Here is a 25132-nt window from a genome sequence, read left to right as displayed (position 1 = left end):
ACTAGAAGAGGAGGGAACATGCCAAACTCATTATGAGTTGGCATAACCTTCGAGACAAAACCAGGCATAGAAAGTATAAATAAGGGAAATTAAGGGACTTTTCATGCATTAACATGGATGCTAAAATATTATACACAAAATATTAGCAAAATAAATCCAGGAATGTATTAAAAGGATAATTCATCATGAACAAGCTGCGTTTATTCCAGGAATTCAGAGTTGGTTTAATATTAGAAAATCAATCAATGTAATTTACCATGTGACAGATTAAGGAGAAATAAATTTAATAAGGTCATCTCAGTAGATGAATAAGAAGCATTTATTCCCATGATATCATTATCATCATCAAAAACCTTTTAGCAAACTAAGAATAGAAGGGAATTGACTTACTAAGTCATGTGAAAAAACCCAATAGCAAACATTACCTTAGCGTTTTGAAAGTCCTCCTTTGAGACCAGGAACAAGGAAAGGATGCCCCATTCCACAGCATCTGTTAGATACTGTGCATGCAGTCCTGGCCAGAGCAGTGAAACTAATGTTACTTTCTAAATAGTGTTACTGTCTATATAGAAAGCCCTAGGAATTCACAGTTAAATTAAGAAAAAGAGATTAGTAAGTTTAGTCTGCAAAAGCCAGTTTGCAAAAGTCTGTTTTCCTTCTAACTCCAGCAACAAGTACAGAGAAAATGTAAAGTATACCAGTACAAAAGTAACAACAACAACCTAAAAATTACAAAATACATGGGCGGTGGGGGGATCTAACAAACAGCAGTAAAAATGCAAGTTCTTCATAGAGAGGACCCTCAAGAATAGTCAAGACACTTCTGAAGATCAACAAGTTGGGGCTGGTTTTCCTACTATGTATCAAACCTTATTAAAGCTGTGAAAATTAAGATAGTGTGGTCTTGGCACAAGAATATAAAAATAGGCCAATGTAATCAAATAGACTACCCCAAAACAGAAATACTTTGCATGGAAACTTGATGTCTCTGATACAGCTGGCATCACCTGTTGAGGGAATAAGGAGGGACTTTTCAATAGGCAGTATTTAAAAACAAAAAAATAAAATTGAACCCCTATCAGATGCAAAAATGGATGAAAGCCTCAAGGTGAATGGCAAACCATAAAACTTGAAAACAAAGTGTAGTTAAATATCCTCATGATCTTAGGATTTTGAAGGATTTCTGGGAGAAAAAAGACACTGAAAACATAGATCCAAAAGGATGCAAGTGATATGACCACTTTAAAGTTGAGAGCTTCTGTAAGTCAAAAGACAACATAAAAAGGGTATAAAGAAAATCACACCTAGGCTATATTGGTCGCAAAATATATAGCTAAGTAGCGCTTTGTATCCACATCAGTTTGTATCCAGATCTTATTGCCAACAATCAATTAGAAAAAGATAAACAACCCAAATTCCCCTCCTCCAAAAGAAAGAGGGTAAAAGACATGAGCAAGCACTTAAGTTGAAAAAGAAATATGTGCACATATTCACGTTCATTAGTAAATAGGGAAATGCTAATTAAAACCATGAAGAATTGTCATTTTCTTCAAAATTCTTCATATTTTATGTACTTTTTTGTACCTGTGACATATTCTTCCAAAAAAAACAGAAGGAATGGGAACATGGTAGCAGAACTTCTCCCCCCCGCCAATTTTATGATGAAATGATTAATGCTATCCCTGAGGGTAATGTTCAAAGATAGCTGGTGAGTTAGAGTCTTCAGACTGGAGTAGTACACCCCCTAGGAATATGCAAAGATTTTCCAAAGGTCTTCAGACTCAAATAGATTTAAGAGAACTGATCTTTATATCCTCAGCTTCTACAGGCACTTCCAGCAGAGTCCTTGAAGTGCCTTTGAGTGATGAGGCCATCTTTCTTTTCCTGTTCAACCTCCTCCCACTTTATGAGAGAGAGGCCTACTTTCCACCCATCCTGGATTACATCATGGCAGATTCCTCCAGACACTTCAAGTTGCCAAACGAGGGGCACTTTCTGATTTTGATGCTTTCATATCCTCTTTAATCAAGTCACTAATGTAAGCCTCCTTGTCCCTGTTAGTCATACATATATGTTTGATAAGACAAAGAGTTTTATTAGCTAGATGAGGTATTCGGAAGGGGGCGTTCTGAAATCAACATATCTTGTGGATTGATAATGGTGGGGGGAGGATGACAATTTTATTTGATGACCTCACCTCTTTTTACCACCCGACTATGATCAGAGAACGTATAGCTCCAGAAAACAAAACTGAGTCTTGGAAAGAAATCATTGAAAGTGTCTTATTTCATCCAGGTGACAAACGTTGGCCTGGCTCCATGCCTTATTTATTTATCTGTTTTAGGATTATAATTCAAAAGGCCATTGTCATGGGGCACATGAAGTCGGACTTATTTTTTCCTGCCAGAAAGTAAGCCTGATTTAGCTGATTGGTTTGACAATAAGGACTAGCTTTGCCAATCTGCAGGTCTAAGGTTTTAGTGAAAATCTATTTAATGCTAATATAAAATAAAAGTATTAAAAATGTATACTGATAGAATGGTATTAACATTAATAAGATTTTAACTTTTCTCAATACTTTTTGCATATGTAGAACTTATTGAAATGCCTCTAAGTGAAGGAAGAACTGTTGTAGTCATTTAACAAGTCTTGGTAAATAAAACCTCTTTCATATACCTTCCAAAACAGAAAGTGAGTGTTTTAATAACTTCGTTACAGTCCTTTGGCAAGTCAAGTGGTTTCTAATTTTTTGCTTTCAACAAAATTGAAAGAGGACCTAATCAAGCTGATAGATCATTAAAATTAATTTTTGATGACAGATCACTATGTAATCTTTGCCATAAAACTAGGAAGGCATTCAAGAAATTGAGTGACATTGTTATAACCAAACTACTTTCATTGTCATGTACTTTTTTATGTGAACAAGATTTCTCAGTGATTAAATCTATAGAAACAAAAAAAAAAATAGAACTAGAAATGAAATGGAACACTGTCTCACTCAAACAAAAGCTAGTACTTACCCACGGATGCATGAGCTAATTAAGTACAGGAGACAAGAAAGCAGTATCCATCCCATTAAGGGATGTATTTTTAGAAGTTTTGGGTCTTTATACAGTTTACATTTAATAATTTTTCTCAAAAACTTTAGTAGACCTGGGGCACCTGGGTGGCTCAGTGGGTTAAGCCTCTGCCTTCGGCTCAGGTCATGATCTCAGGGTCCTGGGATCAAGCCCTGCGTCGGGCTCTCTGCACGGTGGGGAGCCTACTTTCCCCTCTCTCTCTGCCTGTCTACTTCTCTGCCTACGTGTGATCTCTCACTCTGTCAGATAAATAAAATCTAACCCCCCCAAAAAAAAAACAAAAATCAGTTTTTCTCTCTGCATATATACATTTTTCTTACAGAGAAGATGAAGTATGATAAGATAACCAATAAAAAACTTCCAAGAATAAATATTTTTTTTTATATTAGGATAAAAGTGTGTTGGGGAAAATAGATGGTAAATAAATTCAAAGGACAAAGGAACAATATAAAATATCTGTCTTTTAAGGAGGATCTTAGTTATTTTGTCAGTGGACAAATGGTAGTAACAAATGACTGAAGTACTTAAAGTTTGCTGGATAAGTTTATATGAGTAATACAAGAGTTTTATCTGAAAATGTCAGTATTTACAACATTCCAGAAATTTCATCCTTTGCAACTACCTAAATCTATGATGAAAATGTTTAAAAAACTTAAAATATGTGTGGGGAGGGTGAAAGGGAAGGGAGATATATAGTTTAAAAAAATATCTTAAGGGAATATCCACCCCGAATTTTGAAAATCATTAACTTGGAACAAATGTATAATCATATAGCTGTAATTCATCAATATTTAATCATCTTCTCAAATCCAAGTGACCTAAAACAATCTAGTCTCCCTTGTTTTCAATGTGTACTCAAAGAGATAGTATAACATATAGGATAAGTCCTAACCTGTAACAATATGGAGAAATATATACATAAATGTACGTATATTGAGAAAAATTACAAAACACTGAAATTCTTAGAAATATGGCTTTTATTTAAAAAAAAAAATCTCTTGGACCCTTTGGCATACCTCTAAAGGTTTCATTCAGCTAATATTAGTGGTAACAGATTTGAACTGTGCCCAGCGGTAGATCTTCAAGATCTCAGTGTCCAAGAGTACAGGAGAATGCCAATGAGTCTCTGTGGAAATCACCAAGTAACACTATATACTCTTCTCTCACGTGTCTGCCATTACAGTAGACAATTGCTGTTGGAGTTTTTATTTTGAATTCTCTCCTTCCCACCCTGAAGCCAGCACTAGTCATGCTTCATCTTACTACACGTGTGATCCACTCTTTAGACGCATAAGTTGTTGAGGAAGGATCATTACTCCTTGTTAGAGCAGCAGATTCTGCTTTACGGCACTTAGGAATATATGGTGCCAATAGAGTTAACGTAGTCACTGAAGTGTCCTGGTTAAGCTCAGGAAATAACTGACTTGAGAATGTAAATCTGGCCAAATAACTGTTAATTATTTGCAGTGGTTCTTCTGAGTATTTGTAAGAATCTTAAAACTAAGGAAAACTTGCCTTTATCTCTTTATAAAACCAGAACTTGCTGTTTCAAAACCAAAGATCAAGCTAGGTTCATTTTTGGTTTTGCCAAGGCTATGAGCCTCTCATTGAAGTTGCCTGAAAGGTTCAGTCAAATTGGCTTGACACCAAATAAAACGCAGTGTGCTCTGTACAGTTTTGACCCAGAATCAGGTGAATCTCAGCAGTTTTGGCTGAGCTACATTGTAAAATTTTGGATTTGTTCGAACTTGACACTTCCTGGGAACCCATTCAAACTGAAACCGGAAAAAGTTTTTGCACAAACCCTGTCCTAGCCCGTTCTGCCAAGTTTCCCACTGCTCTAATGTTAGTCTACCTTCTGTATATTCGCATTGAGGGCAAACGGAAATATCCTCATGAATCTCTCATGAGGGATCTTGGTGGAAACAATCTAGACATTCTCCTTTCGCCACCTTGTCCCAAAATACAGAGCCTGTTTTCTGCATTCGTCAGTATTAAAGTATGTATGTTTTCCAATAATGGGGTCTTCTTCAAAGGGTTAAAGTTCTAAAACATGACTGTATTTAAAGTCAAGTGAAGAAAATGCTATTCAGGCAAATAGGCTGTGTGTACAGAGTTGCTTCCTTATGGCAGAAGGTGATGACCAATTTAAAAATGTAAGACTTCCTTCAGCCTGCAAAAAATGGTTTGTTACAGCCCTGTCAAATTTCTCATAAACACGGTCACATAGGGAAAGTGTCACCGAGAAATTACATAACGAATATAGCTTCACCGGCAGATAAATTTAATATTATCGAATTGCTCAGTGTTTGGAGGTCAGACCGACAGCTTCATATTTGATGCTGATAAGTAGTCACACCGCCCGCCTTACTGCTTTGCTAGACAGTGTGTTTCACAGCCCTGCTCTAAATGCTGTCAATAAGAGGGCATTCTCTCCCTAAGAAGCTCTTGCTTTATATTGTGAAGATCATATGAGTGTATATTCTAAAACACAATGGAAGGGTCTTTCTGAAAAATATAATACATAGAAGAAATGCTTTCTGTTTACCTTCAGAGAACATATATGGGTGAAATCTCAGAGTAATAGTGTATGAAGTCTTTTTTAACTACAACTTTTAACTTTTTTAACTTTAACTTAACTATAAAACAAAATGTTGGTATTGTACCCTTAATAATATGGTTGGTGGGAGTCGTAGGTATTACATTTTTGAAGTGGCCTTTAAATAGAAAGCTGTTTGGGAGATTTTCATTTTGTGCATCTAGTTTTAACCAATTACAAGTTTCAGCTGAAAATTATTACATGCCTAGTTTAGGTGATGATGATAAGGTAAAAATAGTATCTGGTTCAGAGTCAGAAAAGCTAGGTTCTGATCATATCACTCTTCTTGGCCAAACACACAATCCTGGACAAGTTGTTTAAGCTCTCTAAATTTCAGTTTTCTTATTTTTTTTAATGATTGGGCTGGGCTAGGTGATATCTGAAAGGTCCCCTCCCTAATAGGCTCTAGTCTAGTCTAGAAGGAATTAAAAATTCTGGTCTTCAGAATTTCTGACTTACCAATAGTTGCTATCAAACAGTGTACTTAATTTAATCACATAATGTTCTATAATAGGTACTTGTTGAATCTCTACCATTGTTACATCCCTCGGGGTATAGCAGATTAGGTCCCTGCTGCCATGAGTCGCATATTTTAAATAACATAGCAACTGGAAGGGATATTAGAGATCCTTTTCAAAGCCCTTCACCCTACAGATGGGAAGTGTGGAGGCCAAAGGAGTTAATGCATTGCCACATATGGCAAAACTAGGGCTAGAATTCAAGTGTTCTGTTTAGTGACACAGTGTTCTTTCCATTCCACATACTCCTCTTGTGACTGGTAAGAGCAATGAAGACATGAGTAAGGAACACTTGACAAGGGTCTGGTGAATGTGCAAAGTGAAGAGGAAGGAAACCCACAGCCAGATCCTATATTTACCTTGAGCAGGGCCAGAAGTGGACTTATAAATAGGACACTGACATTCATGGACCATAGCAAGGGTTGTCAGAATATGCCCTCAACATATTGGTCAATGAAGTTTTATAAAGCAACTTTGAACTAATTTTCTGCTTTTTGACTTTTGTAGGAAAGAGTTGGTGTATTATTAGTTCTGTCTTGAACTTGCTCAGTGATACTAAATGCCTCCGTTGATCTGCTTTACTTTAGGCATCTGCATACCAACTCTAATTCTACTTACACAAGTGTTTATAAAGTTTGTTTAGGACTTTTAATAAACTTTGATCTCAGATGAAAGGCTGGAGAGAGCATAAATTATCACTATTAGCCCTATTAATATAAATATCCAAAGTGGTCTTATGTTAATTATTAAACATTAGTGAATGATTTCAACCTATCATTGCCCCCAATTATATTATATTTGAACATCAAACACTAAAAGGCCAAACCATCAAAATAGCCCTTCCCTCATTATTCTCTTCAGGCTCTGTTCCTAATTATTTTTCATAGCTGGTGTTTCATAAATGGTTTTCTGGAGCTTTTTCAGTGTTTTTCACTATCATCTCCCTCCCTACCTATCCATAATAAAGGCCAGTGAAACACATCCTTGACTTTCTGTTTCATTGTCATCAGACTTTCACCAGATTCTCTACAGCACATTAAGTATAGACTCACCGACAAAAGATCTAGAGTCTCTGAAGGACTCCATTTACGTTTTTTTTCAGAGAACTTCCTGTCTTCATCATTTGCGTTTCTCTATCATTTCTAACTCAGAACTTGTTTTGCTCTCTAATACCTCAAAGCTCCTCATTAGACATCCATTTAGTCTTGGAGAAGAGTGTATTTATTTGCAGTTGAGTGAGAGGGAAAGACAAAAGCTAAGTGACCTCCAAATTTCTCATTAGGATTTGGTGGACTGAGAGTTAGATCTAGTTGTGAACCCTGCTTCTTTGACAATGGCAACTCCCTGAACTTCTCTGAGCTTAATTTTTCTGTTTTCTATAAAATGAGCACAGTGCTTATCCTGCTTGTCTCATAGTTTTGCAGAGAAGAGCAAATGAGATAATGGATTTTTCTGATTTTTTTTTTAATTTTTAAAAATACTCCTCCCTCAGGTGTCCGTTATCTTTACCAAAGAAGCAGTATATGGATTAGAAAGTTTGAGCTCTTTAATCAGGAAATTTGAATTTTGATCTGAGTTTCACAGTACAGGTTATGTGTCTAGACACTGTGTTATATGAAGTTTACCTCCAAAATTTAATTTGCTTGTTTCAAATGTTGGCTCTGAGACATACAGATTATGGATCTACTAATAATCCTAATAACTTGAGTTCAGCCCCCAGATTTGGTTGACCTGCGGTAAGACCCTCTTTTTAAAAGCCCCCCCACCCAGATGATTCTTACACTTATGATTGAGAATCACTGATTTTGGCCATCGTCAGCATCCCCTTTAAGAATATACCTGATGGTACATTGTCTAGGGCCCAGTGCTACTCTGCCTTCATGTCTATTGGATTTAGTCCTATTCATTTCCACTGAATTAATTTCATGCCTTTTTGACTGTTAGTATTATGTATTCTGTCTCTAGTATTTCTTCTTTCTAATCTACCAAAGCAGTTGTAAGATTCTTTCTCAGACACTGTCTTACTTAATTTTTCAAGCATCTTACTAAAATTTATATTTGCCAGACCTAACTTCAAGGGCAAATTTATCTATCTGTGAATTTGCCAAATGACTTACTCTCTGATTTTAACAAATTTTAACAAACCAGGCAGTTTACAAAAACAATACTTTTGGAAACTGTACAAACAGTTACAAAGCAAGTAAGTTGTTTTGTACATCAGTATGTTGGGGAAAATGGCTGTTTAATCAAGTTGCTTTTGGCATAGTGACTAAGGTTATATCGGTTATCTGCCTTCCTCATTTCTTCTTCTTTCTCCTCATAATACCTTTGTGTCAGTCCCCTTGGTAGCATCATACTCATTACCTTTAAGCCACTTCTCCATTCAACATCTGCTCCATGTGCCGAACTGAGTGGAAAGCAAGCCTTCTCACAAAGCAGCGCTATACACGTGCTTCATGAATTGTCAGACTTCCTATCAGTACCCCCCTCCCCATCTCCAGAGCAGTTTAGGAAGACTAAAGGAAGAGAAATTTGGCACTAAATGGATAAAGGGTATTCTGAGAGGTGATGATAAAAAGTAGAGAGCTTTAAAATGGTGATTTAACCTTCACTATACCAAATGGACCCAGTCTTGTCTTTCCATTCCTTTTGGTAAGGATTGATTTTTTTGTCATTGTTTTTACTGTTACTTTTTTTAAAATATCTTCCAAAGAATAAAGAGAAATTTTCCTCACTTTTAACAGAGAAAAAACTGATTCTGTCCTGCAGATACCACATGGGTCTGTTGTACCATGTTGTAAATCTAAGATACATAATGGATCTTGGTGAGCTTATTTTCTTGAAATGTTTTCCTGTTTCACCATCCTAGGAATTATTTTATTGTTATTCATCAGTTATTCCCAACTATGCTAGGAAAAACTAAAATAACATGAAAGTGGAGGAATAATGGAATCATACAGGATTTGCAATAAGTAGAACTAAATCCTTACTATTATATAATGTTTCAGTTTTCTTACTGTGTTGTCCAAAGTCTATCAAGAAATGAAAATATTTTACCCTACCTACACTTTACCATGTTATCCTGACACACTTTGATAGATACTGTAAGAGGACACAAGACAAAAGACTTTATTACTCATGGCACAGCAGGCCCCATGACCTACATATATGTTTGCATCTTTCCTTTGCTTCTCAAGTCCCATAAGGGCAACGGGCATGGGTCTAGGTGGTTGTTGCACGTGGAGTGAATTTGTGTTATAGCTGAGGAACCCTGAGGTTATGCAACCCCCAGTCTTATAAAGAGAGCTACAAGAAAGCTCACGCAACCTTTGTACCAGAGGGAGACACTATCTCTATTTGCTATACAAACATCCTTGTAAAGCTATTCTGGAATACAGCTACCCAAGACACGTAGCAGCGTCATGGAGAAGTACCTCCTAAGTGTTCTATTCCTTTTCAAGAAGAAGCTTTGTAGTGTTTTTCATTATTATTATTAATTTTATTGAATGGAGGTTGAGAATTCAGACTTTCTCATTTTCTCGCATAATGACAAAGAGAAGGAAACTGACAGAGGAAGACATTTCACAGTTATTAGATGAATCAGAAGATGAATATAAAGAGACAGACAGCAGCACTCTAGAAACTAATGAAGATGGTGAAATTGATTATATAAGCAAAAAGTCAGATTATGAGTCTTCAAATGATAATATAGTAGATGAATTTTGCAAACTGAAGAATCGATAAATGAACAATATATTTCTAAGGGCAAAAAGGAAATAGGGTAGTCTCATCTAGTTAGTTATCCAACAAGAAGGACTTTATTATGCAGTATTTTGCAGTAAGAACCTGAACCACTCCATTCTGCTGAAAGAATATATTCAGTACTCTTTCAATTTATGTTTGTTCACCAAAATTTACTTTATATGGCTCATAAGTGGGCAGATGTTGAAAGCAAGTTATATAAAGATGTGATTAGAAGGAGAAGATGATACAAAAAAGAAAACTTTTGATGGACTTACCATACTAATTGATGCTTAACAATCTAAAAAATGAAAAATTTACAATTACATAGTGAAAAGATAGCTTCATCAATTTAAGACAGTTAAGAGCTATTGTATTTTTGGAAGTATTGTGTTTTGAAGGTGCAAATGCAAGAATAATGAGCCAGAAGTAATGGTAAACTTAGACTCATTAGAAATATATTTGAAATATGAAATCAATACTTATAAGATGGGTATTTTCCAGACTTATGAATGATAGTTCATCAGAAGTCAGTTGCATTAATACCTTAAAACTAGAAAATATATAATATACTTAAATTCTTACTAAAATTTCTAATAAAGTTTTCTTTACTGTCATTCTCTAAATTATTTATCATATAACCAAAAGATTTTTTTTTAAACTTCACCCATTGGACCAGAGTAAATGGCAATGACTAAGTTTTCTAATACACTAAAGATTAAGCAGAAGTACGTTGTTATATTCCAGGATCTGGGATTAAAGTGCCATTTTGTATTCCCTTATTTTTGTTTGTTTGTTTGTTTGTTTTTGTTACAAATGAATCTTCTGTGGTTCCCACAGTGTGCAAATTGCAGCTGAATTTAAATGATATTACAGTAAATTTGATCCACTTGATTCATTATCAATAGGTATCCTGTTTGCATCTCCAGAAAGTTCCTTTAAATCAGTGGATTCCCTCTAAGTTTGAGAGAGAGAGAACATATTTATATTTAAAGTAGTGTTCTGCATGATTTTGTGATAAGTATCCATGGCTGCAACCTTTTTAGAAATACAGAACAAAGGTCTCCCTTTGGCCTCCAACCAAAGTTGATGATTTGGCCTCCAACCAAAGTAATGGCAGTATAAAGCAATATAAAGTACTTCAGATTTGGTCTTTCTGACTGGTACTTCTCAAGGGTATCCTGTCCTAGTATATCCCATGAAAATGTAGATAGAGCAAGAATCCTCAAAGAAAAAGTTGAGTACTTTTCTCACATAATATGGTTTATTGTTCCAACTTTACTATTTCTTTTAGAGTATATCCCAGAACTCCTGGCACACCCATTTTCACTCAAGAGCATATGAGATCATTCCCAAATTGAATATAAATTATCTTTTACATTAGCGTATTTTAAAAATATCATTGCACGTGTATAGTTACCGGATGGATGAGAAGCAACTGTAGTACCAGCTTCAATAAGTATTTATCGAGTAGCGGTTATGTATTAACACCATAGATCCAAAGAATACCAAGGTTTAATCACTATACTTAAAATTTCCCAGTTTAATGGTGAAAAAAGTCAGTTAATGAAATATTACAGTGCAATCAACATACATATTTCTCTTTATTGCCCTGATAACTTACTTTCATTCAGGAACCAAAAGAATATGATTGACCTCAATCTGGGCAGCTTTAGCAGAGTGAAGCTGATGTAGTGATGTTTGTTGTATAGTTTGATCTGCACATAGGAAGTGCTTAATAATTCTTGTTGCATAAAGGGAAGATTGACTGATGTTTCACCTAGTTTCTGTATAGTAAATGCTGTGAATTCCTGTGTAATTTCCAGAGTCTTGCATGTCCTCTAGAGTTTTCATAACATCCTTTAAATGTCCAAAGTCATGTGGTTTTGGCCACTTCTGATTTTTAGTTTTTTAAAATGTATCCAGTAGAAGCTGCAGAACTTGTTCCTTTTAGTTGAGTATATTAAAATGAAGTGGGGGGAGGGAGTCTAAGTTCAAAATTTCAAATTGTTTTGGCAGGACCAACTCCTTTTCATACTAACCACGAGGCCACAAAGCTTCATTGTTGTCCAGTTAAATGAATGCATGGCTTTCATTTGGAAAAAGGAAAAAAAAAACTTTCTAGCAATTTAAATTTCAGGAAAACAATTGGTTATGGCAAATGTCAGATGAATTTGCCCACCAAATCATATCGTCAGCTGATTTATGCCCACTGGCTTTCGTAGTCCATCTTTCTCAGCCAATGGCAGAAAATTTAGAAACGGACTGGCTTTAGTTAAAAATATATACTTTTGTTCACATATAGTCCATCAGTGCCCTCTTACCCTCTGTTTACCATTCAAGACATAGCTTAACAGAGCATCTCAATTACTTAAAGCTCACCTTCAACATTAGTTATTTAGGTAAGCTCTCTGCCAAAATGTATTGCTCTAATGTCATTATTGCTACTTTCAACTAAGTATGGCCTGCCAGTTGGGATTCCTTAAGAGATAGTTCAGTTGAATTTTCAATGGTTTTAAAATATTCTAGATAGTCTCTGCTTCTGTCTGCTTTGGCAGCAGTCGGCCAGGGGAATGCTTTGTACAAGATCCAAAAGAGTGTTTCTAAGTGTTCAAAAAAGGATTAATTATGAAAGCAAACTTTAAAAGTATAGGCAGGGTTGATCTCAGTTATTTTTGAATTAAGTCTCAAATCCACCATGATAAAAATAAAATACCTTGCCTGATTTCTATTTAGATCTGATCTGCCTGTCACCAGAAACTCATCCATATAGGGGATTAACTGTTCACATGCTCTTTCAAAATCCAAGTGCTGTGTTTGGAGTAATGGAAAATGATTAATTTGTTTTGTCATTCTCTTTGAGAACACAAGACATCTCTTAAAAAGAAAATAACCCTTTATTTTGAGAACAGAGAAGATTAATTATATTCACCTCACCAAGGTGCTTTTAAGTAAATTAGCCTGGACCCTACCTCAACCAGAACAATTATCATTCCTTATCAGTGTTCCATGTCAGGATCCTCTGTTCCATGTTAAATACAGAAGAGACTGTATTTGATTGCCTGCATTAGCATGTCTGGAGGCCTTGGGACAAGGGCTTTGCAATATTCAGGGAAATGATTAGCATTTCTCTGTATCTGTGTCAGTGTCCCCATCACGGCCTGTGTGGCTAAGCCCCTGACAGTTCATCCACAGGAAGAGGGTGCTCTCCACATCACAGGCTTCCTGCTTCAGCTTCTTAGGTCCACAAGAGGATCTTATTCCTTATCATTCTGTCTCTAACTCTTGTCCATACCTTTTAACTCAACTTTAAAGTCCCTCATTTTTTTCCAGTTCTGTTTTTTGTTGTTATTTCTTTACTTTTGAGTCTGTTTGGAAACATTCTCTATGCCTCAAAAACAGTTGCTTTTTAAATTCTACCTTTAAAAATAATCTGTAGTGTATTCTCATTCCACGATATTTCTGAGTTCTAATTGTGCCTTTATTGATCTTTGTGTTGAGGTTTTTTTTTTCTTCCCCTAAAACTAAGATCTATTGTGTGTGATGCTAAGTACTTAATACTAGAAATATAGGGAAAAATACAGTCCTGCCTTTAAGGCATTTGCTGTCTACTTAAAGAGACAAGCACACAGTTAGGAAGTATTAGACACAGGACATGAGACATGTGTGTACAGGAACCACTGAGAATGGACACCTAACCCAGACTTTAGGGGAGCCTTTCACAGAATAGACTAGGATCTCCATTGTAACAATAGCTAGTGCTTACTGAGTGCTTACTAGTGTGCCTCCCTGCTCTAAGTACTTTATATCCGCCAAGATATTTGGTCCTTACAATACTTCTACACTATGAGTATTACTATCATTCCTTTTATAAATGAGGATACTGAGTCCCAGGGCTGAGGGATCTGAGAACTTCCCTAGACACATAAAGCTAGCAGGTGACTAAAGCAGGATTTCAGGTCAGGCGGACCAGCTCAAGAGCCCATGCTTTTAACTGCCATCTTAGAGAAGGTAGCGACCAAGCCAAGTCTTGTAGAAGGAGAATCCGTGAACTAGTTTAAGCAGTGTGTGGAGAACATTCAGACGGATGGACTTCATGTGCAAAGTCATGATTGCACAGAAGGTTTTCAGACAAAAGCAAAAGTATGGAGTAACATTCATGATAATAGAACTGGAAGCTGATTAGCAGTATTTAGATGAATATGTGTGTGTATACACACACACACGTGCACGGGTCAGTTAAAAAGTGGAAAAAAAAATGAAAAGCAATTCTTTGCCTGCTTTTGGAAGTATCTGTTCTAAAAACACAAAATGGTAAATATCTGGAGTTTTTTGTGGAGCAAACACCCAAGAAGATCAATATGTCTTTCTTCCTCTTTTTCTTATGTAATCATTAGTTTTGCTTTCTGCTATAAAGGAGTGAAGGTTTTTCCACCCCACAGGTGTTCTTGGGTATGTATAACTCCTAAAATCCCATACGTGATTTTCTCCTTATTTTACTTTCTCTTTTTGAAACTATTTTTTACATTATTTCCAACCTTTTAAGCTTAAAAATCAGACCCCCAACCTACTGTGGAAAAGAAGTTAAAGCCACAGTGACTGCAGCTATAGCCAGAAGGTCTCCTAGAGACTTTTAGATCCAATTTTCCCCTTTTCCTGATAGGGAAACTGAAGCCCATGGGTTAAGAGATTTTTCCAGTTCATGCAACTGGTTATGGCAAAGCTGAGATAGAACTTGTACCTTCTGATTTCTAATCAGTGATTTTTTTTTCACTGTATCTTGCTGCCTCACCTCAGACAGAAGGCTACCACAATAAGAATGTTATCCGATTAATCTAAATAATCCAACACTATTAGAGAATCTATTTTATGGACATTTAGGACAGTTCCAAGTGCTTACAGTCACGAAGTATGTTTTTGGATAAATCAAGGGCTTTTGATATGACACACCAGTCACTTTCTAGGGATACGGTACATTTTGTCAGTAAATTTCTCATGGAGGCCAAATGGAAGGTTCCCGTGAGGTGCGTCTCAGAGTTTTTGCTGCTCTGCAGGACTCTAACCTGGGAATGAGATGCCTGTCTCAACTTCTCACAGTCCCCCCAGACCAGGAGTGCTCCTGTGTGGGGGTGAAGGACTAGTGAACCGAAAACAACATCAAAGGATTTACTTGAGGCTGTAAATAAGAGCATATCCCTCCTCTGCTCAAGGTCCTCAGAAGACCTTCGATCTCACTTGGAATTAAATATAAAAAAACTTTACTGTGGCCAAAAAGCCCTTCTTAAGATCTTGTCCCAGAGGCATCTTTGGCCTCATCTTGTTGGGAGCTCCCTCAGCTCACTCTAGAAGAGTGTCCAATATAGAGGAGGCATTCACTAAATGTTTGCAGATTGAATAAATGAATGAGAACCTTTCCATCATTGAGTGAGACCCATTCATTCATTCATTCATTCAGGAAATAGTTATTGAGTACCACCTTTATGGAAGTACTGGGTGGAGTGCTAGGGGCATGGTGGCGAGTAAAGACAAATATGTCCTGCCCTTCTGATGCTTATTTCCCAGAGTCAACATGACCATTAATCAGGTAATCACACAAATAAATGTGATTTATTTCTGGTAAGTGTTGCAGAGGGAAGGCTCAGGGTGCAGTGGAGAGCTTGTTTGATGGGTTCAGTAAAGGCGGGAGAGAGCATTCCCTAAGCAAGTGATAAAGGATAATAAAACTTAACCATTTTACTTAAGATTTACTTAAGATTCATTGAACATAAATTTTGTACTTAAAAATTAAAAATCCAAGTGGAGCTAATGGTATGCATGATAAAGTCTATAGGGGAAAGTGTACTGATGTATATAATTTACTTTGTAAGGCATCCAAAAAATAAGTTGGGTTAGTGGATATGCATAGGGATAGATAGATGGGTTAATATGTGTTAAAGCAAATATAATGAAATGTTAATAATAGAATCTAGATGAAAAGTGTATGGGTGATCTTTGTAAATTTCTTTCAGATTTCCAGTATGCTTGAAAGTGTTCGTAGTATTGGGGGGAAGAGTTTTAACCAGATCAGGAAACAGGAGGGAACATTCTCCACTGAGGGCACAGTATGTATAAAAGTATTTATGTGCCATTACACTCCTATTACTTTTGTGTTTTGGATAATGTCTACAGAACAGCAAATGTATTTCTAAATATTGGATATAGTTTTAATTAAGTTTGTCTTGTTTCTGCATCGAATTCTGTGACAGATTTTTATTAGTGTCACAAATTTTAGAGTGTCACTGACCTCTTCTGCATTTGAGAATTACCAGGGTTGACAGTACCTCACAGAATCAGCCTTTTTAAAATACCTGCTGTTTGGAAAGTATTTGAGGCTTTCACATTCACTCTTCACGCTCTTACTTAATAATAACAGCTACCCTGTGGGTAGGAGATAATAAAGATCATCAGTATTTATCCCCATTTTGCAAATTAAAGACTGAAGCTTAGAAGGGCAGGGAAGAATGATATTCCAGAAACCACAAACACAAGTAATATTACTAGAACTATGCATATCCACAAATCAGGAATGCTGATTTCCTGTTCAGCCTGCCTTCCCCCTCACCTGTTCTTCATCTGCCAGTGTGAAATATGTGTCTGGGGCCAATGAATCAGAAGCATGGTCTCTTTCCCTGCCACTTTAGTGGAAATGGCTAAACTCCATCACTTCCAGGAAGTCTTTGCATATGCTGCTTGCCCCTGATTAACATGCAGTCGTATCTTGGAGGCAGATGTTCTTAAAATTCTTTGCCTTGGGAATACATTTTATTTTCAATTTTAAGAAATAAAATGGTGTCACAGAAATTAAATTGTGGGTCTCAAGACCCTCCTGCCTGTAGACCAGTGTGGTAAGGGCATACAGAGAACACCAACCTAGTCTTCATTTGTCTTCATATGTGATTTTCCCTCACATCAGGAAGTGGCAAGGGAAGGACAGGAAGGAAATCTCAGGGACCTCAAGGGAAAGAGATACATTTGTTTATTCATTCTGTCTTCCCTTCAACTCATTTATGGTATTATTGGAAAAAAAAAAAACCTCCCCCTATTAATCTAAATAAATAAGATCATGGGTTGATTATGACTTATAATTTGGTCATGCCAAAAAATTAGAAAGCAGTAATCTGGAATGGCAAATTCTATAGGCTTCATATAGTTCTTCACTTAAAAATATTATTGTGAATGAGAGTTGGAAAAGATCTAGAAAAACTTCTTTATTCAAGTTTTTCAACGAAGATATGCCACCGGTTCTCAAATTTTATAGAAGTGTGCTTTTTAAAGGAGCTCTTCTTCTTGTGACTAGAATGCTGTTATATGAAGACATAGAATTTGTTGCTGACAAAAATTCTTCTGGATTTTAGCTCAAATACTGTCACTGATGTCATATTGCCACGTGAACTGGTATTTTTAGGTAACACCCTTATTTACCCTCTTACTCCAAGATACACATAAACACTTGTATCTAAGTGGGTGTCTGATTTTTAGAACTCTCTGAAAGTACACAATCTAGAAATAGAGGACTCTTCTGGTATTCTGAGAAATCCACACAACTCTGAGCACTGAGGCCCTTTGAAGGATGTACAGCCACAGAATGACTTGCCAGCCTATTCTCTGCTACTGTTCGGTTTGGTTTCAATGAGCTCCTGATACAATTTGGATGAAAAGAGGGCCCTATGAAGTCGATAGAGCTGTGCTGGATCAAGTCGCCACAAGTAAAAATGCAGACAGTCTATCCTTTTTATGATTTCACCCTTCCTCCCCTTGAAATTTGTTTACTCAGGTCCTCTTACCACCTTTTAGCCATTTGTCAAGAAAGTTTTGCAGTGGATCTCTTTCCAAATGAAATAGAATTGCATTTTTGAACCCAAATAAACTGCTTCATAACCTTGTTTATTTAACATCTGTATAGTGCCAAAAATGCACATGCTTATTTTTAAAATAAAAATATAGCATCTCCTTTTTTCATTTATCATCTAACCCTCAAAAGGTATGATTGCAACAGCACTCTCAGAAAATGCTAGTTGTTATACATTCCGAGGAAAATAAACACATGTGCATTTTTACAGAGAGAAGGATATTTACCAAAGTATACCCTCGGTTAAATCTGTTTCTTAAGCTCTCTCTGCAGGAGACAGGAAACTAACAACTGCAATGAAGCCCCTTTCTAGTTCCGAATCACTGCTATTTATGTTGTCATACTACGTTCATTATTCAATTTCCCTGGAGTCTGAAACAAAGGAACAACTAAGGAAAAATATACCGCCGACCAGTACAAAGTGCTCGACTACATGGCAGTTTGGTGTGTGTTGAAGATTTTGGAATAGGAAAATTGCCAGCTTATTCTTTGCTCTCTCAGACAGATGGATAGCAAAACCCGCCTGTAGGTGCAAAAGCCACAGAGCCAAATGGACACGATTTCTGAATTTCACTTTTGTTTCTACCATTTGATCTTGCCTTCATCTAGAGAAAATAAATGAAACCACAGACTTTTCACTTCTCAGTTTTTAATAAAGAAGCCAAGATTTGGTGGATGGATCAGAGAGTGGTAACTCTGCCTTTGTCTTTATAGCCAGCAATGACGGAAGCACCTCTTGTGGCCGGATAGTGTGCTACATTATTGCAAAATGTTATGAAAAAGAAAAGGGTGTGTTAGTGAGCATCATAAAACTGAATCTCATACCTAACTTCCTCAAAGCAAAAGATGGAAAATCCTGAGCCCTCCTGAGCTCACATGTGCTTGGATGCATGGTCTTGAGCACACACTTTTCAGCACTGGCCAGTTGGACTGCTTCCTGCATCCATCTTGAGACTCCTCTTCCATAAATATGCCTATCAGGGACATATCTCCAAAGTTCTAGATGCCAAAAGTTGATAGGTAAGGTTAGGAATTTACATCAAACACTGTTACAGCTTCTGGGGATTTACCATCAGAGTATTACCGTAGTAAGAACACTGCCATTTCTGCATTCTAATTGCTTGGATTCGTATTCCAAATTTGCCACCACCAGACTGACGTTACACTTTGGTTCTCAGTTGCTTCATCTGTGTCATGGGGAATAACACATATAACAGCATATCATGGTGTGAGGATTAAGTATATTCAAAATGGAGTTACATTTTTATGGTTCGGTCTTTCATTATGGTGCTAGGAGCAGTTGATCATTTGCTTTGTCACTGCTCTTAGCTCAGTGGGAGTCCAGCTCCTTAAGCCTCTGAGATAAACCAAGTGTTACTACACAAAGTATTGGTCCTTTATTAAGTGGGTTCTTAATTGTGAATTTTTCTTTGTTTTCAATTTTGATATGAAATTTAGTATCTTATAATATTTTCAAAAGAGAAACCATCTTTAAAACCTTTTGTGAATGTCTCATTTAGTTCTTCTAGAAAATTCACCCAAGAAAATTAAAGACAGGTTAAGCACCTGTCATTTGGTGCCATTACTGAATAACTGGAGAGATTATTCCCTTAAGTCTAGTAGTAGGGACTTGTCTGTGCCCTTTAAAGCATTAGACTGGGTGAGGCAGAAAAAATTAACCAACTTAAAAAAAAGAAAGTTTCCCTGACTCTGCATGAGGTATTTTGCCCTAGGAACTAACATACTATATGGGTCCTTATGGCACTGGAAAACCAGTAAGTTCCTTATTCAGATTATTCATCTACTAATGGTTCCATTTTTCTAGCACTGTTAGCTTTTGGGGAAAAGTGAACTTGAAGTGACATGTAATGTGACCAGACTCTAATCATAGAACCTCAGAGCAGCTCACGTTACTTAAAAAAAAAAAAAAAAAAAAGAACATGTATATGCATACTCTTAAGTCTATATGCAGAAGTGGTGGTTTTAAGCACACTCACATGCATACAGAGAGACCACGACAGTCAGAAAATAAATATGTTCCCCCAAATATCACTTACTCATGAAATTATGAGATGTGAGATGCCTGCAGGCCTGCTGGACTCATTATTTTCATTATTTCATATCTTACTGTTGCCGAGGCCTTAAAAATCTCAGGATCTGTATACGTAATTTCTTTAAAATAAATGCAATGAATTTTTTCTTTCTGTAATTCTTACATCTTCTGCATAGGCATACTTCTCCCTCATCCCTCTCCCCCATGAGTTAAAAGCTCCTGTGCCATCTCTATCTTGTGGATCTTTCTGTGGTATCTAGATATACATTTGGTGTTACCTGATTGACAAGACTGTAAGGATGAAGGGAAAGTCATGTGAACCAGAAACTATTTCTGATATTAAGGAAGATGCTTAGAAACAACACATAAAAGGAATACAAAGTAAGCCACAACCAAAATAGATGATGAAAAAGTTTAAATATATTAATGGAGACGTAGGGGGTGGGAGTGGAGAGTAGAAAAATAGCTGTACTTAAGAAAGTAAGAGCCAAGGAGTTTTTTAAGGTTCACGCAAAAAATATATATATAGCCATTTTGAATATGCATCCAAAAACTATCAAATAGTCAAAATAAACTAGTATGTGAAAATATGCAAGAAAAAAATTTCTTCATGCAGTCACCTGGTTGATTGAAAATTTTAAACAAAAATATTTGCATAACATGCTGAATTTTATAGTAGGGAAAGAAATCATGTGCTTATTTTAAGAACAAAATGAGTTTAACATACTGCTCCCTAGTTCAGAGGGTCACTTCTGAATGAGAAAATTTATGGGACTAAAAAAAGGGAAATAGTTTCCAAATTGCAAGTCTATTTGCAATCATTGTTTACGAAGATATTTTTTGATACAAAAAAAAATTTGCTTTAAAATCCCCACAGCATGGATTTGTATTTTATTGTTAAAGGGCCAATATAATTATTGAGGAGATCTATTAATTTTACTATTGATGAATATAGCACACATGGTGGCTAAAATTACTTGCTCTCCTAAACCTACATGTTGGAGCCTATATTAAGAAACTTGTCATTTTGATGAATCTTTCCTACACATGAAAAAATTAAATGAAGCCATTTAAAATGCATGGGTGTTTAAGTGAGCACATGCGGCAAAAAGAAAAAACTAACAAGCATATAAATGTTAAACAGAAGGAAGAAAATACTAAAGCCTTTAAATGGAACTAGAAAAGGAAGATTTTTATGAACTTGAAGAAATAGGACATATGACTTCCAATTTCAAAATGGTGAAGTTAGAGTGTTTCTGCTGTCTTAAAAATCACATTAGAAAAGAATATGAAGAAAGAGAAACACTCATTTATGCATTGACAACTAGAAGACATGTATAACTCCCATGTTGGAGAATCCTGTTAGAGAAATGGTAAAATGATTCAAAGCAGAGAAGGAAAAATGCAGGCACCTGTCAAGGGGATACCAACAGAAAGCAAATATCTTTCACCCTGCAGACTTTGAGAGAGATTTTTGAATTGGATGTACCATTTACTCCAGAAGGAGAGGGTGGAAATGAGTATATTGAAAATGTCTGCAAGGAGGAGCTAGACCCTCAACTCTCTGTCTCCGTCCCCACCCCAAAACAAACCCTGCAGAGACATACATGTATGTTCTGGAGAAGCTCGGATTGGAAGTGAAGGGAGACCACAACACTAGAGTGAGACAGAGGATTTAAAATAGGAAGATTAAGGGTAAGTGGGCATACCAAATGAGGTAACATCAGTTCCTAACCCTGTCTGGTTCCAGAAAAACTGAACTTCCTCTGAGGAAAAAATCCTCATGTACTCATACTTTGGAGCCTCCTCCCACCAAAAAAAGATTAACCTACAATTTATGTAATTCTCTGGCATTATTTTTTAATAATTAAGGCATTTATTCTGTGTAATAACTAATAAACCCTGAGATCTCATGGCTAAACACAACAGAGGTTGATGTCTCACTCACATGATGTCCAATATGGCCGACAGCTCTCCTCTCTCTTGTAGCTCTGCCATCTGAAGCACGTGGCCTCCCAGGTCCTCATAGCAGGGGCTGGGATGGAAGCGGGAACACATAGGGTCTTAACTGACTAAGCTTATAAGTGAGACCTGTCACTTGCACTCATTGTGTGTTGTTCAGAACAACACATGGGAGATGTAGGGGAGCAGCATATGGACTATTGGGTGGCCACTAACTTCTCAACAACACTGTGCAAACTTAGGTCCAGGTTATCACAAGACACTTTACTTTCTTCCTGTGCACCAGCCACAGGACTTGTGGTTTATTTCATTGAATAATTGCAATTCGTTTTAAATTTAAAAGCTAGTATCTGTTGACTACGAATACATTGATGTGCTGGGCCTGTGACAGGACTAAGAATATGGAGATGCCTAGGATATATCCTCGGTCTCAAGGTTATTCTACCACTTCTTGGTTCATATTGCCTTTAAAATAATGTTTAGATCATTCCCTGTTAATGTTTATATTGGTGGGTGTAATCAAAGCTAATTAAAGACTAAGTTTTTTATTTATAATCAATAGGATTTTGTGTCCCTCTTATAAATATTTAATTTCAGATATTTCTCCCAAATTTTATGAGAACCTCTTTTTCTTTTTTAAGTAAAATAATGGTTGGGAACTCTTTTCTTCTGTATAATGGCAACATGGGGAGATCTCTAATATATTCCATAGAGAAGTAACTTCAAATTCATCTGTTTCTCAATATATTTTGTGCTTTCTTTCTGATATTCACTGAAGCAGGCTTGTAAATTAATATTAATATGAAATGCTCTATAGAAACTTTCATAGCATATCAGTTGAAAGTAATTATCCAGGAAGAGTTTTTATATCTGAGGCAGTTTTACAAATGCATCTCATAAGCTCCATGAAAGGAAATAATTCTCCTGATTTAAAAAATATGTATTTATCTCAGAAATACTATGATATCTGTTCTTATTTTACTGTCTAAATCTATAGATTGAACTGCTTCTAACCATGGTACAACTGATTTTTAGTACTTGGATTCTGAGAGTACTGATCAATTTTTTATAATGTTTGGCTGCCGTATGTTTTCTTTTTCAGAGTACGCGCGTGGCCTTGGACCATCTGGAGTCTGTGCCTGAGAAACTGAGCTTACTGGAAGATTTCAAAGACCTGAGAGTGAGAAAAAGTTGGCTTGTCTCTTTCAGTATTCCTATTTGAGTGAGAACATTTGACATCTTCCTGATGTGCAAAGAAGGTTGTAGGGAGGGAGGAAGAACCAAGAAAGTATTGGAGACTCTTAATATTCCATCTTATCAGAGTTTATTGATATTTGTTAAGTCAAGATTGAAAATACTGGAACTTACGTATTACCATAGTAGAGGAAATTAGAGACTTTTATCCTCACACTAGAAGCTCATTTGGCTTCCTAAAGCTTTAACTTTAATTTAGAAACACCTTAGATTTAAAAGAGGTTATACATTATATTGACAGAAGGTAACTTTTTTGACAAGCAGTTTTAATTTATGGACTATCTTCTTTCTTTAATTACAAATTTTCAGAGTACTGTTTGTTTTAGAGATATGATAGTACACAGGTTATCTCTATACTATGATATTTGAATTCAAATCCACAGAGTTTTAGATTTTATATCCCATGCCATTTATCGATAGAACTCAAACCACAAATCATTTCATTATCAAGGAAATTAATTACATGTGTGGACATAACTACTGTAACTTCTTTGAAGTTCTCGAAGAGGAGACATGTAAAACAAATAATTCTGCCTCCAGTCCTGCCGGACAAGGTTCAGGCTAGAGAATACCTTGCATATCCCTTTAGGTATGCATAGATAATGGGCAATTGTAGTGATTTATAATACTTTGGTCCCATGTGGCTGAACCTAGCAATGGTGAGAGTATACTTTGAAAACCATGAACCCCTTATTTCATATTGGCTTTAAAATGTAACTTGTGTTACATTTAGGTTTTGTTTAAATCTAACATATTATTTGAGAATCTAATGAGTAGGAAATATAGCCTGATTATGCCATATTGATTATCAGAGGCACTGACAGAATATGGCTCTCAAGATCTAGGCTATCTTAAAGTCACCTTTCACTAAGCATATTTGCATAGTTCGGTAACTAAACATTATTGAACAGGATCCAGGGTTGAGCTGACACATCCAGAAATCGAGGCTATCGCAGATAGAACAAACAAAGTGTTTCTAGTACATTTTGCTAAAGTTTCGATTCTTTCTCATGATTTGATTACATATTTGCAGTCTAAATCCCTATCAAAGGATTATGAAACCAGTGTCCAAAGAGAGATGATTTTAACTCACCCTTCTGTTACCCAATGTGGATAGCAGGCAGTATGTTACTCCCATATCCCTTCCACATTTTTCTCTGTAGCTAACAAGTCATCTAAGGGAAGGAAGTGCAGACAAGAGAAGGTATTGGAAACAGGTGGCATTTGCTACTGAAAAACAGATGTCTCCCTTATACCAGCATAAAAAAAAAATTTAACCTCCAGTGACAGATCACTTTTTCTCCAGGGGTCTACATTGAACAGAATATTCATAAGTGCAATTTATAAGTTCTCAATTTATAAGTCCTAATACCAAAAGTTTTACTTTTTTTCATCATATGGGCTAGGTGATTACCTACAAGTCTAGCTTATATATACACACACATGAAGATGCCTGTTTAGTGGTGTTTTTAGGGAGAATATTTTTCAAAGTTTGTAATCGTGCTTTCCAATATTAGTCATTAAAATTGGAACCTTTAGCTTTCAAGGAAAGAAGTCCATTAGCAGGTGTTCCGCAACTAGCATGCAGCGAGCAGTAGCTACGTTCTAACCTGTATTACATTTATTTTCCAATCCTCTGACCCCCTACTCATGGGCACTATTTTCCCCCATTGTTACAGCCAAAGAAATGGAAGCTTGGAGTATGTAAAGTGTTTGGAACTGGGATCTAGTTCCATGTATTAACTACAAGCCCATTTTCTTTGCCTTTACCGCCTCTAGCTCGGAACCTACTCTCTATGTACTCTAAAGTCCCCTCTATGATTAAAAGGAGCTTATTTAGTCAACTTAATGAAAACAACTAGACCTAGCCTTAAATAAAAATGCATAAAGCCTTTAGATTATGAGATTATGTTTTTCAAACTTCTGAAACTTTCTAAAAATCAAGATGCTGTCAACAAGAGCCCAAAGACGTAAGCTCTGATCTGAGCTTTTACTAAGTAGTTACAAAACTACTTAGTAAATTTGGTATTTCCTCAT

At 36.2% G+C, this 25132-nt stretch overlaps 1 protein-coding gene and 1 long non-coding RNA gene across 10 annotated transcripts in view; one reads left to right on the top strand and one right to left on the bottom strand.

The window, feature by feature from the left end:
• Window positions 1–25132, top strand: part of CEP128 (centrosomal protein 128) — a 391529-nt gene that overhangs the window by 345024 nt on the left and 21373 nt on the right. For 6 of the 9 annotated variants that reach the window (XM_032878540.1, XM_032878542.1, XM_032878539.1 and 3 more), the window contains 2 exons: window positions 15947–16039; window positions 22944–23021. In XM_032878540.1, the coding sequence (XP_032734431.1) occupies window positions 15947–16039; window positions 22944–23021 (171 nt within the window). Of the gene's footprint in view, window positions 1–15946; window positions 16040–22943; window positions 23022–25132 lie in introns of those variants that run through there. The other 3 variants (XM_032878543.1, XM_032878545.1, XM_032878546.1) reach the window with 2 other exon arrangements.
• LOC116879916 lies at window positions 18549–24361 on the bottom strand. Its single transcript, XR_004385127.1, has 3 exons — window positions 24189–24361; window positions 21828–21914; window positions 18549–18580 (listed from the first exon to the last, which is right to left on the bottom strand). It is a non-coding gene; the product is annotated as an uncharacterized LOC116879916 (long non-coding RNA).

Source organism: Lontra canadensis, unplaced genomic scaffold (genome assembly GCF_010015895.1).
Source record: "Lontra canadensis isolate GAN:19392208 unplaced genomic scaffold, GSC_riverotter_1.0 scaffold64, whole genome shotgun sequence".
In the NCBI taxonomy this organism is placed as follows: Eukaryota; Metazoa; Chordata; class Mammalia; order Carnivora; family Mustelidae; genus Lontra; species Lontra canadensis.
The sequence above is the reverse complement of the archived record's forward strand: the minus strand, read 5'-3'. Positions and strand labels throughout refer to the sequence as shown.